At 41.6% G+C, this 17,371-nt stretch overlaps 1 protein-coding gene across 1 annotated transcript in view; it reads right to left on the reverse strand.

Annotated features, from left to right (window-relative positions):
* The window catches only part of JAK2 (Janus kinase 2), a 286,716-nt gene that overhangs the window by 60,673 nt on the left and 208,672 nt on the right, over positions 1 to 17,371 (reverse strand). Inside the window, exons 5-8 of the mRNA XM_073669078.1 lie at positions 12,936 to 13,081; positions 9,926 to 10,247; positions 5,852 to 5,971; positions 1,781 to 1,938 (exon numbers count right to left, since the gene is read on the reverse strand). Coding sequence (XP_073525179.1) covers positions 1,781 to 1,938; positions 5,852 to 5,971; positions 9,926 to 10,247; positions 12,936 to 13,081 — 746 coding nt within the window. The remainder of the gene's footprint in view (positions 1 to 1,780; positions 1,939 to 5,851; positions 5,972 to 9,925; positions 10,248 to 12,935; positions 13,082 to 17,371) is intronic.

Consider the following 17,371-nt stretch of genomic DNA (forward strand, 5'->3'; position numbering starts at 1 on the left):
CAATAGGCAAGCAGCTTGTTGAGAAGACAACTGTTGGCGCAATTATTTGAAAGCGGAAGAAACAAAGAGAGGACTGTCCATCTTCCTCTGTCTGGGGCTCCCCGCAAGATCTCGCCTCATGTGGTAAGGATGATTCTGAGAAAGGTCAGGAATCAGCCCAGAACTACACGGGAGGACCTGGTCAATGATCTGAAAAGAGCTGGGAACACAACCTCAAACACGGTCGTTAGTAAAAAAAAAAAACTACGCCGTGATGGATTAAAATCCTGCAGGGCATGCAAGGTCCCCCTGCTCATGCCAGCACATGTCCAGGCCCACTTGAAGTTTGCTAATGACCATCTGGATGATCCAGAGGAGGCACGAGAGAAGGTCATGTGGTCAGATGAGACCAAAATAGAACTTTTTGGTGTCAACACCACTCACCATGTTTGAAGGAAGAAGGAGGATGAGTACAACCCCAAGAACACTGTCCCAACTGTGAAGCATGGTGGGGGAAATATCATACTTTGGTGTTGCTTTTCTGCAAAGGGGACAGGATGACTGCACTGTATTGAAGGGGGGATGGATGGATGGCCAGCAACCTCCTTCCCTCAGTAAGAGCACTGAACATGGGTCATGGCTGGGTCTTCCAGCATGATAATCGGGACTGTGGTGTCGGTAAGCCAAACTACCGACTCCGACTCTTCAATTTCCCTGACTTCCAACTCCACAGCACTGCCTCACTATTGAGCATGTACATAAAGTGCAGCACAGATTTATCTCAACTAAAAAGTCTAAATCCTTAGATCAGGAAAAGAACAGACATTTATAGAACATTTCATAACTTTCCCAAGTTCTTATGAAAACATTTACAGCACATACTACATTGTACTAATGAACCCAATTTATTATATATTTTAGGAGTTGGTCCATTTTATGCCGACTCCATGACTCCGACTCCAAAGCCCTGAACAATGACCAAAAACATACAGCCAGGGCAACTAAAGAATGGCTCCGTAAGAAGCATTTCAAGGTCCTGCAGTGACCTGGCAAGTCTCCAGACCCGAACCCAATAGAAATTCTTTGGATTGAGCTGAAACTCAATGTTGCCCAGTGACCGCCCCGAAACCTGAAAGATCTGGAGAAGTTCTGTATGGAGAAGTGGGCCAAAATCTCTGCTGCAGTGTGTGCAAACTTGGTCAAGAACTACAGGAAACGTCTGATCTCTGTAATTGCAAACAAAGGTTTTTGTACAAAATGTTAAGTTCTGTTTTTCTATTGAATCAAATACTTATTTCATGCAATAAAATGCAAATTATGTAAAAATAAAACATCCAGAAAATCACATTGTATGATTCTGTCTCTCACAGTTGAAGTGTACCTACAATAAAAATTACAGACCTCTCCATTGTTTGTAGGAGGATAACTTGCAAAATTGGCAGTGTATCAAATACTTATTTTCCCCACTGTATGTGTTTCCATCAAAGCAGACTGTGTGGATTTGATTCTGCAATTATACTCTTTTTGCCACCTACCCCTTACTTTCTGCTACCATACATTTGGTAGGTTAGAGAGTCAAAAGGAAAAAGATGAAGGAGAATAAAAGAGCAGGATCACACTACACATTGCTTTTTTACAGGTTCTTACTATTGGGACAAATATTTTCATGTGAAATGTGTAATAAAAGGTATTTGTAAAATTGCATTATTTTTCATTTGAAATGCATTTGAGAAATAAATATGGTATCAAAGGTATACATAGCTTGCATGTGTAGCTGTATGTATTATGACATTGTACTTACGAAACAGGCCCATGGCAATAACTCTGAATGCTTTCCAGTACTCGGGGAGGCACTACTTCTTTGCAAAGATAATGGTGTGCGTCTGCCGTCAACCTGTAATATCCATCAATAAGAGATACAAAGGAAAGCGCTTCCTTCAGTGATGTAAATTCAACCTCCTAAAAAAACAACAAAAAAAAAACAAAACATGTTCTAAGTTTCACATAAATTGCAAATTATAATCCGAATATCTCAATTGCAGTACGGTAATTACACCACTAGTCTTGGGAGATAAAAGTATATATAACAAATACATCACAGTGGTGCATGCAATATGATAAATGCTTCTAAACCATTCTGCTGCGTACATCTTCATTGCCCCCATTACAAACGACACTTTAAAGCAGTTATCCACTACTTAAATATTGATGACTTATAAACATCAGATCGAATGGGGATCTGGCACTAGAAACCCCCACAGATCAGTTCTTTTCAGAACTAGACGGATGTAAACAGTGTATGGAGCCGGAAGAGCAAAGGTCTGTAAAGTGGCCATTCACTTCAATATTTGCTGAGCTGCAGTACCTGAGAACGGCTAGCATGCAGTGTGCAGAGACGTCCAGTTCTGACTTATTAGGCTATGTTCACACATTGTATTTTTTCAGCGTTTTTTTTCTGCAGCAAAACCTCATCTCTTGCCAGGAAGGTTTGCTCAGGATTTTGCTTGTGTTTTTGGTGGGTTTTTTGCACTGTCCTTTTGTCTCTTTATGCATGCACATAAAGTTCAGTGGAAAAAAAAATCTCATTCTATTTCATCAGGTTTTGGCACAAAAAACATTGAAAAAACTGACACCTTAGTTTTTGGTGCATTTTTTCACCACCCATTACTTCCAATGGGTGAAAAACGCTGAAAAAAAACACTGAAAAAAACGCTGAAAGAAGTGACATGCTCTATTCTGCAAAAAAAAACAAAAAAAAAACATGCAAAGCACAAAATACTGATGAAACAAAAACCAAGGTGTGTGCATGAGATTTCTGGAATCTCATAGACTTTGCTGGTACTGTAAAAAGTAGCAGAAAATTTGCATAAAAAAACGCTGAAAAAACGCAATGTGTGAACATAGCCTTACCCGGTTTACATCTGGCCACTGTGAGCTAAAAACATCCGACAGGTCTAATGATAGACCACCAATGTCATATTGATGACCTAATACCTGCCACCCACACCAATCTAATATTGATGACCTAACCTTAGGAGAAGTCGTCAATATCTAAGCAGTATAGATTCCCTTTAATACTGCAGCAATGGTCTCCACTTTCACGTCTAAGAAAAAAAAAGTGCGGTTTGTAGCTTTAAAAAAAAAAAAAAATGATGCACATTTTATGAGGAAGGAAATCAAAAGTGTCAAAAACACAAGCCTTTTCAGGAAGGAAAAAAGTTTTGTCTTGTTTTATCTGTGTGTGTCTCACAATGCAAGATAGCCCGCTGATCACTTAAGAACAGTAGCTGACACAGGAAACCTGACAGCGGTGAGATTTGTGAAAAGTCAGTAACCCAGTACACCACATGGTAATCAGTTGCAAAACACAGGCATGAAGTTACACCAGCAAGTACACAATGTGGATTTCCCACAGTGCACTTCTCTAAGGCTGTTTACAATGTATCAATTGCAACAATTTCATTGTCTAATGAGGAAGCGAATCTGTGTTTATGAGCCGCAGATACAGTGCCTTGAAAAAGTATTCATACCCTGTGAACTTTTCAACATTTTTTCACGTTACTCCCACAAACTTACATGTATTTTATTAGGATTTTTTGTGATACATCAATACAAAGTAAGCAAGCATTTGGAAAGCATAAAGGAAAGGATACATGGTTTTCTAATTATTTAAAATATATAAATCTGAAAATTGTGACATGCATGTGTATTCAGACCCCTGTAGTCTGATACCCCTAAATAAAATCCTGATCAGTTGCCTGCAGAAATCATAAAGTTAGTAAATTAACTACACCTCTGTGTAATTTATTCTCAGTTAACTACAGTTGTTCTGTGATGGCCTCAGAGGTTTGTTTGAAAATATTAGGGATCAAACAGCATCATGAAAACCAAGGAACACACCAGACAGGTCAGGGATAAAGTTGTGGAGAAGAGTAAAGCAGGGTTAGTTTATAAAAAAAAATTGCCCAAGCTCTGAACATCTCACAGAGGACTGTTTCATCCATCAACCAAAAATGGAAGGAGTATGGCGCAACTGCAAACCTACCAAGACATGGCTGTCCACTTAAAATGACATCCCAAGAAAGCAGAACACTAATTCGAGAAGTAGTCAAAAGGCCCATGGTCACTCTGGAGGAGTTACAGAAATCAACAGCTCAGGTAGTAAAATCTGTCCACAGAACAACTATTAGTCGTCTACTCCACAAATCTGGCATTTATGGAAGAGTGGCAAGAAGAAAGTGATTTCTGAAGGCAAGCCATAAGTAGTCCTGTTTGCAGTTTGCAAAAAGCCATGTAGTGGACACACACAGTGATGACACAGCTTTTCTTCTTAATTATGCCAGACATACATACCATATTTTTATGTTGACTTTTGAACTTGTGTTCTTCTTTGGTTGGTCAACACAGACTATTGTTTGAATAATCCTAAATGTTGATCATTTGATTTGATATTTGGTAATCGATGAATGGATGTTATCTACGACGTATTGTCTTATTGTCTGCCAGTTTTGCAATACAGGGTCGTTGAACAATGGATGTTTGTTAGGTAAGTTAAATACTATTGTAGGTTGGTTGCCAGTCAACATTAGGGAATAAGCTGTGGCTACTCGAGCATTGTGAATATTATGATCCCTGACCCTTAAAGGGGTTGTCTGATACTATTTTTTAAGTTGCCCAATGTATTCAGCATGTGGGCATAAGTATATTTATAAATACCTTGTGTTGCAGATAATGCCTGTGAGCGGCGCTATCACTGGCCGCTCACAGATATCACGTGACCCCCGGCTGCAGCCGGCGCTGACATCCGCTGACGTCACGACAAGTCCAGGCTGCAGCCCAGGGTCCCTCTTTCGCGTTCCACCGCGGGCTGCTGGGTTGTGGGTGGGGTTATTCCCCTGCGTCACACCCAGCATCTATCGTGCGCTCTCCCTCTCACCATTCATTGGGAAAGCGCGCAGTGGATGCTGGGTGTGACGCAGGGATTAACCCCGCCCACAACCCAGCAGCCACCGCGGGGACCCCAGTGCTGAGTCACGCCTCACTTGTCGTGACGTCAGCACCGGGTCACGTGATGCCTGTGAGCGGCCACCGATAATGCCTGTGAGCGGCGCTATCAGCAACACAAGGTATTTACAAATATACTTATGCCCACATGCTGAATACATTGGGCAATTTTAAAAAAGTACAGGACAACTTCTTTAACCAGTGAATGATGGCTTAAAAGGACAGATGTGAACTATAAAAAGGGGGTCTCTGCATCTGTTCTGACAGACACTACAGGATGACAGCCTAAGGGACCACAGCCCTGGCTGGAAAAAAAACAGAACTGATCCATCTCCATTGACCACTGCTGAACTCTCAGAGACAATTTGAAGAATCCAGGTTGGGACAATCAGCTCACCTGGTCAAATATCTCACTGCCCTAAACCCAGCGGAAGGGTGAGACTCTCTAATTTGCACCATACTTTGTTTTGCTGGGACTGTTCTGCATTGATTGCTGGTGATTCAATAAATTATTGCCACACTGTGTTGTCTGAGTAGTGTGCTGCCCACGGTAAAAGAGCAGGCGTTCAGTGGTATGAGCCCTGGTCCATTCGGTCTTTCTAAAGATAACCGGGCCAGCGGACAAGAGCACCCACTGACCCCCGTATCTTCTCACACACACACACACACACACACACTTCATACAGGGCAGGAATTGCATACATAATTTATTTAAATGACACATTGCTACAAGGAGCAATATACTCCACATACTACTGGCTGTGAGTGTTCATATGGCCCTTTTTCTAACAATATCTGAATTCAACAAAACAGAAAAAAATCAAAGTATCTTTTTAATTTAAAATGTTTAGGCAAAGGAGCATCTTACCAGAGACTTGTTGTCCTGTTTGTGGATAGTCACGATTCGGTTTTCGCTGGAATCATCTTTGCTGGCTTGTTTAATGCTTACATCAATTATATCTGGAAAATCACAGTAGGTCTGCAGGTCCTGTCATGATAGAACACATTGGACAATACGTAAAAATAAATAAATAAAAGAAACGAATAAGAATTAAAGGGGTTTTCCCACAAACAAAAGTACATTTTAATCAATAGATCTTGGAATAATAATAAGTTCCACAATTGGATGCGTTTATATATAATGTTCCTGTGCTGAGATAATCTTATAAATGTGACCCTGCTGTGTACTGTGTAATGGCTGTGTCTGACTGTACAGGAACATGGTCTGATCATACCACATCTCCTGGGCAGGGGAGGAAGAAAAAGAGTATACAGACATTACAGCAGGGAATCACAGCTGATTCTTTCTTTGAAGTAAAACATTGTTTAAAAACAGGCAGGGAAAGGTTTTATCTCACAAAAAGAATAATTTGTGATCCCGTGCTGTAATATCTGTATACTCTTTTGCTTCCTCCCCTGACCAGGAGATGTGGTGTGATCAGACCATGTTCCTGCACGGTCAGACACAGCCATTACACTGTACACAGCAGGGGCACATTTATAAGATTATCTCAGCACAGGAACATTTTATTTAACCCCTTAAGGACCTTGGGTTTTTCCGTTTTCGTTTTTTGCTCCCCTTCTTCCCAGAGCCATAGCCTTTTATTTTTTGGTCAATATGGCAGTGTGAGGGCTTATTTTTTGTGGGACGAGTTGTACTTTTAAACGCCATCACTGGTTTTACCATATCGTGTACGGGAAAACTGGAAAAAAATTCCAAGTGCTTGAAATTGCAAAAAAAATGCTGTGTTTTTGTTGTTGTTTTTTTTACCACGTTCACTGAATGCTAAAAATTACCTGCCATTATTATTCTCCAGGTCATTAGGAGTTCGTAGATACCAAACATGTAGAGGTTCTTTTTTATTTAAGTGGTGAAAAAAAAATCAAAAATTTGCTAAAATGGTGCCATTTTCCGAGACCAGTAGCGTCTCCACTTTTCGTGATCTGGGGCTGGGTGAGGGCTTATTTTTTGCACACCGAGCTGACGTTTTTATTGATACTATTTTGGGGTAGATTCGATGTTTTGATCGCCCGTTATTGCATTTTATTGCAATGTTGCGACGACCAAAAAACGTAATTCTGGTGTTTCGACTTTTTTTATCATTACGCCGTTTACTGATCAGATTAATTCTTTTTTTATATTGATAGATCGGGCGATTCTGAACGTGGCGATACCAAACATGTGTATGTGGGAAATTTTTTATTATTATTTTATTTTGAATGGGGCGAAAGGGGGGTGATTTAAACTTTTATATATTTTTTAAGATTTTTAAAACCTTTTTTTTTTACACTTTCTGCATGCTTCAATAGTCTCCATAGGAGACTAGAAGCTGCAGTTTCCTGATCGTTTCTACTGCATACAGGCGACGACCAGATCGCCTGTATGCAGGAGAAATGCTCATGTGCCATAAGGGCCGACCACTAGGTGGCGCTCATAGCTAGCGAGACATGACAACGACAGGGGTCTGCTGCAGACCCCGGGTTGCCATGCCCACCCATCAGTAACCCACGATCACGTGACGGGGGATGGGGGGGGGGGTCACTGATGGGCGGGGCTAAGGCCGCGCTTCCGATGCAGCGCTGTTAAATGCCGCTGTCAGAGATTGACAGCGGTGTTTAACTGGTTAACAGCTGCGGGTGGATCGCGATTCCACCCGCGGCTGTTGCGGGCACATGCCAGCTGTAAGAATCAGCTGACATGTGCCCGGTTCAGTGCGGGCTCAGCGCCGAAGCCCATGCTGAACCGGGGGTGGTGGCCTAGGGCATACTAATACGCCCTAGTGTATAAAGGGGTTAAACACATCTATATTTAATAACATCCACATTGTGGAAGTTATTATTATTCCAAGATATATTGATTAAAATGAACTTTTGCTCGTGGGAAAACCCCTTTAAGGACTAAGAAAGAAAAATAATTATTTAAAGGTTAAATAATCACAGTGCTGTGAGCGGGGACTACAGCTGCACCGACACGCTTGTATGACTGAAAGACTGAAAGCCAGCATCCCCCCTAGAATAGTAATTCTATAATAATAGTTCATTTTCTCTTGGTAGCCGCACCGTCAGTATAGCGGCCGGGCACCTTGAAAAAGATATTAACCTAGATGAACCCCACATCTAAAGTTCAAAAGCATTATCTGAACGTGAACCTATACGCGAACGTCAGTAGAGACATGTCAATCCAGGGCAGCGGGCAGGGAGAAGCCGCCGGGGACCTGCCTGCCTGATTCGTCTACATCGCTGCTTTGTCCCCGGTGGTTTTTAAAGTATGGTTTTTTACTGAAACGCCACAGCTTTTCACAGTCAAACATACCTGGCTGAAATCATACAGCCAGTGCCTGATACACACTGCTGGTGCATTTGGCAGCATGTAGCAGCTGTCAGGTTCACTTAAATTTTATTTATTTGTTTTAATTTTTGACAATATTTTTTTTTCATTATTACAATCTGTATTAAAAATAAAAAACAAAATTCATGCAATTTTCACACAGACTACTGGGGCTTTTTTTGGTGGTTTGTTTATACTCTAGCTTCCATTTGTTTCCGGAAAAAATACATGTACATTAGCCACAATGGTCAGACCTCGACCCTATCTTTTGTATTGAAGAATCTAATGAGAATGTGCAAAGCTCATTGTGAAGGGAGGGGGAGCAGGCCAGCTGTGTACAAGATTATTAATTTTAATTAATTTTTCCAATCAAGTTCAGAGTATTTCAGTCTCATTTGCATATTCATTAAAACTTCGATTATTTTCAGTTATGGACTGGAGTTTTTGCTTTATTTTTTATAAATAAGGCTGGGTGCCCACGTAGCGTTTTTCAAGCGTTTATGCTGCGGAATTTCCGCAGCGGAAACGCTTGTGAAACGCTAGGTAATCCGCAAACCATGGTCCCCAAGGGGAATCCGCATGTTCTATGCACATGCTGAGGATTTTTCTGTTTATGCTGCGTACAAAAATCCGCAGCATGTCATTTAATTTTGCGGAAGTGCAGCGGAACTCCCGCCATTGACTTGCATTGAGACGCATAGAAACCGCGACTGTACATTTGTACAAGCGGCTTCTATGCGTCTCTATGTGCGGATGGTACCCAGTTCTGGAGGAGAGGAGACTCTCATCCAGACCTGGGTACCATTGTACCTGTAAAAAAAGAATAAAATAACAAAGTTTATACTCACCTTTCCGAAGGCTTCTCTCCGAATGCCGGCATCGCTGAAGGACCTGCGGTGACGTCACAGTCATGTGACCGCAGGCCCTTCACCGCTCTGTCTCGCGATATGCCGGCAGCCGGGAACCAGCCTGGAAGCAGCGCTGCAGCCACGCCGGGGCCTCGGGGGTGAGTATAGCTTTATTTGTTTTAATTTTTACGGTCACACTGTATAAATCCATGTCGTTTGCATGGATTTATACAGTGTGACCTAGTTGTCAAGCACTTTCCAAGTGATGCTATCGCCTGGAAAGCGCTTGTCAATCTGCATGCGGAAACGCATGTGAATCCGCATGTATTCTGCAGGAAAAACGCATGCACAATCTGCATGCGTTTTTTCTGCCAGGGAGATGCAGAAATGCTGCAGAAATTTTCTGCTTCATTTCTGCATCGTGGGCACATAGCCTCAAAGATACTGATTGGCTTATCTTTCAAAGAGTTACGCGACATTATAAGCGGTTTGGGGAGGGTTGATTATCAATTGATTATTAGATTCCATTTAAGGTTATATTCAGACAAGACTACAGAACTGCATTTTCATGCTGCGATATACAAAAATATTCCGATAATATCGGGGGGGGGAAACTATTACGTTTTTACCTCCATTTTGGAAAATTGCACCAAAACCACAGAGCGATTATATTGCGTGAACACACCTTAAGATTAGGTTTTTAGTTTTTTAAGCTGGACTTAACTCCGTTCTTTGGTTCTAGACACAAAATCAGATTTATCATTACCTGCTCATCAAATGGATCTTTGTCTTTAGACCTGCCTCTTGAAAAGCGAATACCTTCATTTGCAGTGACCACAATAGTTGCAAAAATCTCTCCTCCCGAAGGATCTCGGCAAGCTTCCTTAACTTCAAATTGTTCAGAGTAAAACGCTGACTGCAAGTTTTCCAGGTTTATGAGATATTTCAGTTTTAAGTCCCTGGCAGTAGCTTTGCATTGGCTGAATTGTTGAATGAAACTTCGGAATCTGTATCTGATTCTCTTGCGGGTCAGAATATGATAGTCTTGGATTTTGGCACGAATACACTTCGGTAAAAATGTCTTATAGCTGCATAAAAATAAGAGAGCATTTATTTAAGCTACAGAATCAGAGACATCTTGTGAATACACGACTTCAAAATCCCATTCCACCCAATAATTTTTTTTTGCTCAAATAGTAATTTCAAACCATCTACAAACTTTGATACCTCTACTAGTGTCAATGTAGTAGATTTATGACTAAAGTGACCAAAAAATATAGAGAACAAATACTTAAATGGGTTGTCTCAAGTGGGTTTACAGGTGTAAAAAAGAAGCAGAGTGCTCCTGAATGACTGACAATTCAGAGAAGCAGCAGCATGCTGCTTCTGACCTGAACTGACCACTCTCTCGCTTTCTGCTAGCAGAGGCAGCTTTGCCTCTGTATCATTTGTGGAGCACAAGAGCACTGAAGCGTCAGAGCAGCCCTTACAAGCTCTATAGTAAAGACCTGGTAACTGCTGCACTTAGTAGAATAGCTACCGGGGGTGAAGCCCACCATGGGGTGCCCACCCAGAGCTACGCTACCCTTAACTATATTTGGAGTGCACAGCGCGCCGATATGGTTAAGCCAGGGCTGCACAGCATGCGGCCGGCTCCCTTTTCGCTTTGCTCAGATGTATTCATGTCTCTTAGAAGTGAATACACCTGAACAGCACTGCAGCGATGGGAGGTAGGGGAACGTTCGTCATCTTCAGTTCCAGTGACTCCAGTCCAGTGGAGTGATGAGGTGTCACACTGCTGACCTCATCACTCTGCTGCTGTGATCACTGAGCCACAGAGGCGGCAAAGACATGTCGTGCTTGCATATTATGGGGCAGTGGGGAAAATTGTGAGAGGGAGTAGCGTGGGGGAGGGTGGATCATATAGAGAAGTGGTGGAACAATATGGAGAGGAGGGAGCATGGGGGACCATATGGAGGAGTGAGGGGTCCATTTGGAGAAGTGGGGGGCCATATGGAGAAATGGGGGGGACCATATGGAGAAGTGGATATTCAATATGAAGACGTGGGGGGACAGTATGGAGAGGTGGGAGCGTAGGGGACAATATGGGGGAACAGGATGGAGAATTGGGAGCATCTGAGGACCATATGGAGAAGTGGGAGTGTGGGGGGATTGTATGGATAAGTGGGGGCACAGTATGGAGAAGTGGGAGTGTGGGGGGATTGTATGGATAAGTGGGGGCACAGTATGGAGAAGTGGGAGAGTGGGGGACAATATGGAGAAGTTGGATTCACATACAGAAAGTGGATCTGGTAATGGATTCATATACTGACCGTGGTCCTGATTGTGTACAAATGTACCAATCCATAACTGATGAGCAGTTGTCATCCAGCTGAGGTGGTCACCTTTCTGCCACTGGTTCCCTACTTTGGCTGTCACCCTCCTGCCGGAGTGGGAAAGGTAAGTGCCTCATAGATCTGAAGGTTATAGGGACTTTTATTGTATATGAGGAATGTTAATGTGAAGGTACAGTCTCATGTGGGCAATTGGTAGAGGAGGAAAAGTGGTTCTAGTGCTGAATTCATCTACTGACGGTGGTTCTGGCACTGCATTCATGTACTGACTGTGGTTCTCGTGCAGCATTCAAGTACTGATGCTGGTTCTGTATATAGGGGAGCTGTGGGAACATCATACTCTTTATAAGGGAGTTGTGGGTCCACTATACTGTATATTGAGGAGCTGTATATTGGGAGACCCAGTGGACATTATTAAATTTTAAGTGGGCACTTAAGCAGCATTATTGTTATAGGGGCACTCAGAGTATTGTAACCATCAAAGGGGCAAAATGTGGACACTTTTCTAGGGCATTTGTACAGGGCATTAATCTTTTCAAGAGGGCAATTTTACCGTCTATAGGGCACAAATGAGGAATTATTACTTTGTAAGGGCCACAGTGGGGGCATTATTATGTGGGGCAGTAAAGAGGAGCACTGTTTTAGTACCATGCAGCAGGTGCAGTAATAGGGACACATAAGACAGCAGCGGCTCAATATTGGGGTATCAGCAGGATGAGGAGTTTGTGCAGGTTGGGTATAGATGGGGACGGGGCTGGAAATGTGAGAAGTCAAATGTGTTTTTGTTGTAATCTCTGCAGACGAGTCGTGACTGGAAGAAGTTGTCATGTTGGTCTGGGCCAGATGGAAAAGACGGGAAAATGAATTACTCCACCAAAAAGAAAGTCAGCTGTAAGTTACTATATATACAGTAACTGTACTGTAATTACTTGTATGGTCTTCAAGTCTGGTATCTACCACTATATGGTCACCACATGGTGGTACTATCAGGTTGGTCTTTGTGTAAATATTTATTTTCAGTAACAGCGCGGTCATTTACTGAGGTTCCTCTATACCCATGATCAGGTCTTACCACTGAAGTTGTACACAGGGTTAGCTGGTTAGGGGCCTCAAATGTTTTGCCCCCTTCCCTGAGCGGACCCCGTAGCTACGCCTTTGGCTGTGCTATTTGACTAGGTGACTGACCACCGCTGATTGACTGCAGTGATAGCTAGTATATAAAATTAATAATAAGATCTAAATTGTAAAGATACTTGTTTTTTGAAGCCCTTTGCAATTTTATCCATTAAAGAACAACCCTAAATAAAAGGTGCGGACCACAGTAGACAATGATATCACTATTCAGAGATTCTTAGTTTTTAATGGATGTTACATTAATAATAGATCACAAGATAAAAATGTGTCTTCTACTAGGGTAAATACCTGTGAGCATTGTATATTGCAATTGGGCTTTCTTCTTTTTCACTGGCCATACGCATCATGTCAAGGACAGCCATACCGAGGCATTCCTCTTGTGTTTCATGTGTTATGGGTACTGTCATCCAGCCATTGAGAAAATCATCTCGCCACTTTAAATTAAAAAATAAAACACTTAGTAGAATTGTGGCATTTTTCTATGGAATTTAAACTGAAGTAATCAGAGATTGTAAACTTTATTTCATTATTAAAAATGGGCACAAAGTGGCCTGCATATAAACAAAACAGGTATACTCCATTACCAAATCCCCACTAACCCCCTCGCTTTCTCTTCTGGACACTTACTGAATGCAGTGGTGATGTGTTCAAGCCGTGAGAGCAAGCTAAGATGTCCGCCAGCTCAGTGCTCAGCTGTACAGGGTCGGCCATTTATATGGATACACCTAAATTAAACGGGAATGGTTGGTGATATCATCTTCCTGTTTATGGTAAATTAGTATATGGGAGGGGGGAAACTTTTCCAGATGGGTGGAGACCATGGTGGCCATTTTGAAGTCAGCCATTTTGGATCCAACTTTATTTTTTTCAATGGGAAGAGGGTCATGTGACACATCAAACCTCTTGAGAATTTCATAATAAAAACAATGGTGTGCTTGGTTTTAACGTAACTTTATTCCTTCATAAGTTTTTTCAAATTTATGACCACTTATAAAATGTGTTCAAAGTGCTGCCTATTGTGTTGGATTGTCAATGCAACCCTCTTCTCCCACTCTTGACACACTGATAGCAACACCGCAGAAGAAATGCTAGCACAGGCTTCCAGTATCCGTTGTTTTGAACTTCTCTCTATTAACTGAAAATACAGCAATAGTTTATACTGAAATACATTTCTTAACTGAAAACAGCATACTACTACGCGACTAGTTATTTCCATATCCCAGCCACCTCTGGCCACTACACCATGAATGACTGAGATGGGAATACGACTGCAGAAACAAACGCTGCACAGAAAATCATCATGAATAGCAAGAGTCCACTCTAAGGTTTTGAGACCAAGTGCAGGCTACATCCCCACTACATAGCAACTGCCAAACAACTGTCTACAAAGAAATGTCAAGTCACAATATTGTTGAAATTTGTATCAAGACACACTTTGTTAATTTATAAATGATGGAAAGCAAAAATATTCTGGCTATATTCTTCAAGTGCCTGCAAAAATGCAACTCAAGGAAAAATATACACTGTGATAATTTGGGGGTAAATTATCTAATGGGACTGCCATTTTCTGGGTAACATTGTTGACAGAAGACATTTAAATATGCAGGATTAGGTTTAAACTGTATCTCTGTCCAGTAATGATAAAAAGTTTGGAGAATGACACAAATGTTAGTTTTCATACACTTTGCTGCATCAGTGTTTTTACATCTTTTAGTCATATGTTTTCATGGTTAGTGAAATACAATTATAAGCATTTCATAAGTTTTTACACTTTTCTTAACAAATACATCAAGTTTATACAAAAGCTCAATATATACAGCAGTGTCCCTTATTTTTCAAGAGTTTTTCACAATTTCACAGTTTTGTTTGCTTTATGAGGATTGACCATAGGTTCTCAAATGATATTGAGTTCTGGGGTATTTCTGGTCATGGACCCAAATTTTCAATATTTTATTCATTGGGTCAGTTAATTATCACTTTCCTTGTGACATCACCAAATTGCTCCTGGATCATTGGGAGAAGTTGCTCTTGAAAGATGTCTAGATACAATTCTTTATTCCTGGCAGTGGTCAGGCACACATGAATGGTCTCAGGATGCTTTACAGCTGGCATGTCACAGGACTCATGGCAGAGGACACCTTTTCTTCTCTGTACAATCATTCTTCCAGATGTCCCAAACACCCTGAAGGGGCTTCATCACAGAAAATAACTTTACCCCAGTCCCCTGCATTCCATCCCTGTACTTACTGCAGAATATCAATCTGTCCTTGATCTTTTTCAGAGTGTGTATCTGGCTGATTGAGCGCTCCCAGGGTCACAAGGAATGATTATTCAAAAAAGGATTTTCTTCTTCAAAAAATTTATTCAAGTTCATAAATAGCTAAAACTGATATATAAAACAACGTGTTTCGGCTATTAATATGAAAAATGTATAGCCTTCCTCAGGTCTTGATCTTTTTCAGGGAGACTGCCTTCCTTGATCCCAGGCAATCCTCCAAAAGACTTTGCCTTACTGTGCAAGCAGATGCACCTGCCTGCTGCTATTCCTGAGCAAGCTCTGCACTGCTGTTGAACCAACCCCTTAGCTGAATCCTTTCTTGGAGACAGTCCTGGCATTTGCTGGATTTTCTTGGGTGCCCTGGAGACTTTTTTTTTTTTACAGCAATAGAACCAATCTTTCTGAATGGGGTTTTTGTGATTAACTTAATTTTCATGGCAAGGAATGTCGTTCCAATTTATCTGATCACTTTTCATACCAATCTAGTCAATGCAAATTCCCACTATAAAAACCAAAGTCTCAAAACTATTTTCCACGACTGTATACAGCAAAGCAATACATCACAGTGCACAAATAAATCTTTAGCCATCTGTCCACTAACTAAACAACATTTTGGGGTTTTGTTTTTGGTGGTTCATGCTGTGATAAAAACGTTATCCTGCATGTCAATGTGATTGCAGATATACCAAACCTTATATGTTTTATTACTTTTTTTTAAATAAAAACACTTTAAAAAAATAAAAAAGGCTTCCAAGAGGTCTTATTTTTAATGTAGCTTTATTGGTGTACATAGTAAAGATCATTTTCTAGAAATCTGGCCTATGGAATTTGGAGCTACATGTATGCTACCCTTACAGATAGATCACGGCACCATTACATTGAATGTGCTTTTTCACATTTTTTTTCTTTGTTAGCAAGTCAATAACCCTATGAAAAAAATAAATAAACTGTGCATGGATGTCACCTCTATGCTTCTTGTATTTTACCAATTCATTGGTAGGAGAGGTAACATTTTTTTCTGCATATGAGAAAATAAATTCAATACACTGATAAAAAAAATAATAAAAAAGTGACTTGTTTTTGACATCCAAGAAATCAACTGAGGCATGGTTTTAATGTTGTGGCTAATCGGTGTGTATATAGTAACGATCCTTAAATGGAACCTGTTGAAAATGGAATCTGATTGACAGGCATGATTTAAATAGCAGGAGGAGCTGATCAGAATGATATACATTTTTGTGGGAAAAGTTTCAGTAAGACTGTGCAAGTTATCCATTGACATCCCTGGTATTTGCATGTCTATAAGTCCAGTGGGTGTTCCTATTCAGTGAATGAGAATCTGTGCATGAAGAGAGACCTGTCAATCACTAATTAGGACCGCCCACTGGACAGGTCATCAACAAACCTGGGATATCAATGAACGAAATGCAAGTTTTACAGAATTGTTTCCCACAAACCAATATATCACCTTGCTCAGCTTCTCCTTCTGTATACAATGTTATCCACAGGTTGGACTCCATGTACAAAGCGATCGGGTACCTTTAACCAAAGAAAGTGGTCAAAGACTGTCCAAATCCTATAGCAAACATGTATACACAATGGGCACTGCAAGGACTAAACAACATAAAAAGTGCCAGATAGTGAATAAGATAATCTACAAATGTCCAAGCAGAAACAAAAAGGCACACTTTAAAGCTGCACATCTATTAAAAAAAAAAAAAAAAAAAAAAAGACAGAACTTTACTGCCATAGAAATCCACAGACATCTGAAAAACAATTAAAACTTGTTACGGATGCGGGTGGTGGAACCTCTGTGCTGCGGTGCAAGGAGGGACCAGAGGGGCGTGACTAAGTATCTACTCCGCCTTACCAAGGTCGCACGGTGGCTTAGCCTACTCCGTGAACCAGGGAGGGACCGAGCAGAGGGACCCGATGCCACTCTGGGAACGAACTTGTATGAGAGCAGGTGACTCGCACAGGTCTGAAGGCAGGAACTGACCGGTACAGCGTAAGAGCACGGCAGGCAGGCTGACGGGGGGTCCGGGTAAACAAGCTGGCGGGCACAACAGGTAACAGGTATGTGCTTCCAGGTAAGCAAGCAAGCGGGCACGGCTGGAAAAGGCAGGTGCTTCCAGGTAAGCAGGCAAGCGGGCACGACAGGTAACAGGCAGGTGCTTCCAGGTAAGCAGGCGGGCAGACACAGCAGGTAACAGGCAGGTGCCTCCAGGTAAGCAGGCGGGCAGAGCCCATAGACAGACTGGCGGACTGGACTGTAGGCAGACTGGCGGACTGGACAGAAGAACAGATTGGCGGACAGGACTGATTTGGGCCTGAGGGCTGAAGCAAAGTAAGTATAACAGAGCAGCAACCTTGCACGGGCACCTCCATATTGGAGGAGGTGCCTTTTAAAGAGAAAGTCCTCCGGCCATTGGTCGGGGTCTTTTTA

This window comes from Phyllobates terribilis, unplaced genomic scaffold (genome assembly GCF_046119375.1).
Source record: "Phyllobates terribilis strain yellow unplaced genomic scaffold, ASM4611937v1 Scaffold_1__5_contigs__length_1240528914, whole genome shotgun sequence".
NCBI lineage: Eukaryota > Metazoa > Chordata > Amphibia > Anura > Dendrobatidae > Phyllobates > Phyllobates terribilis.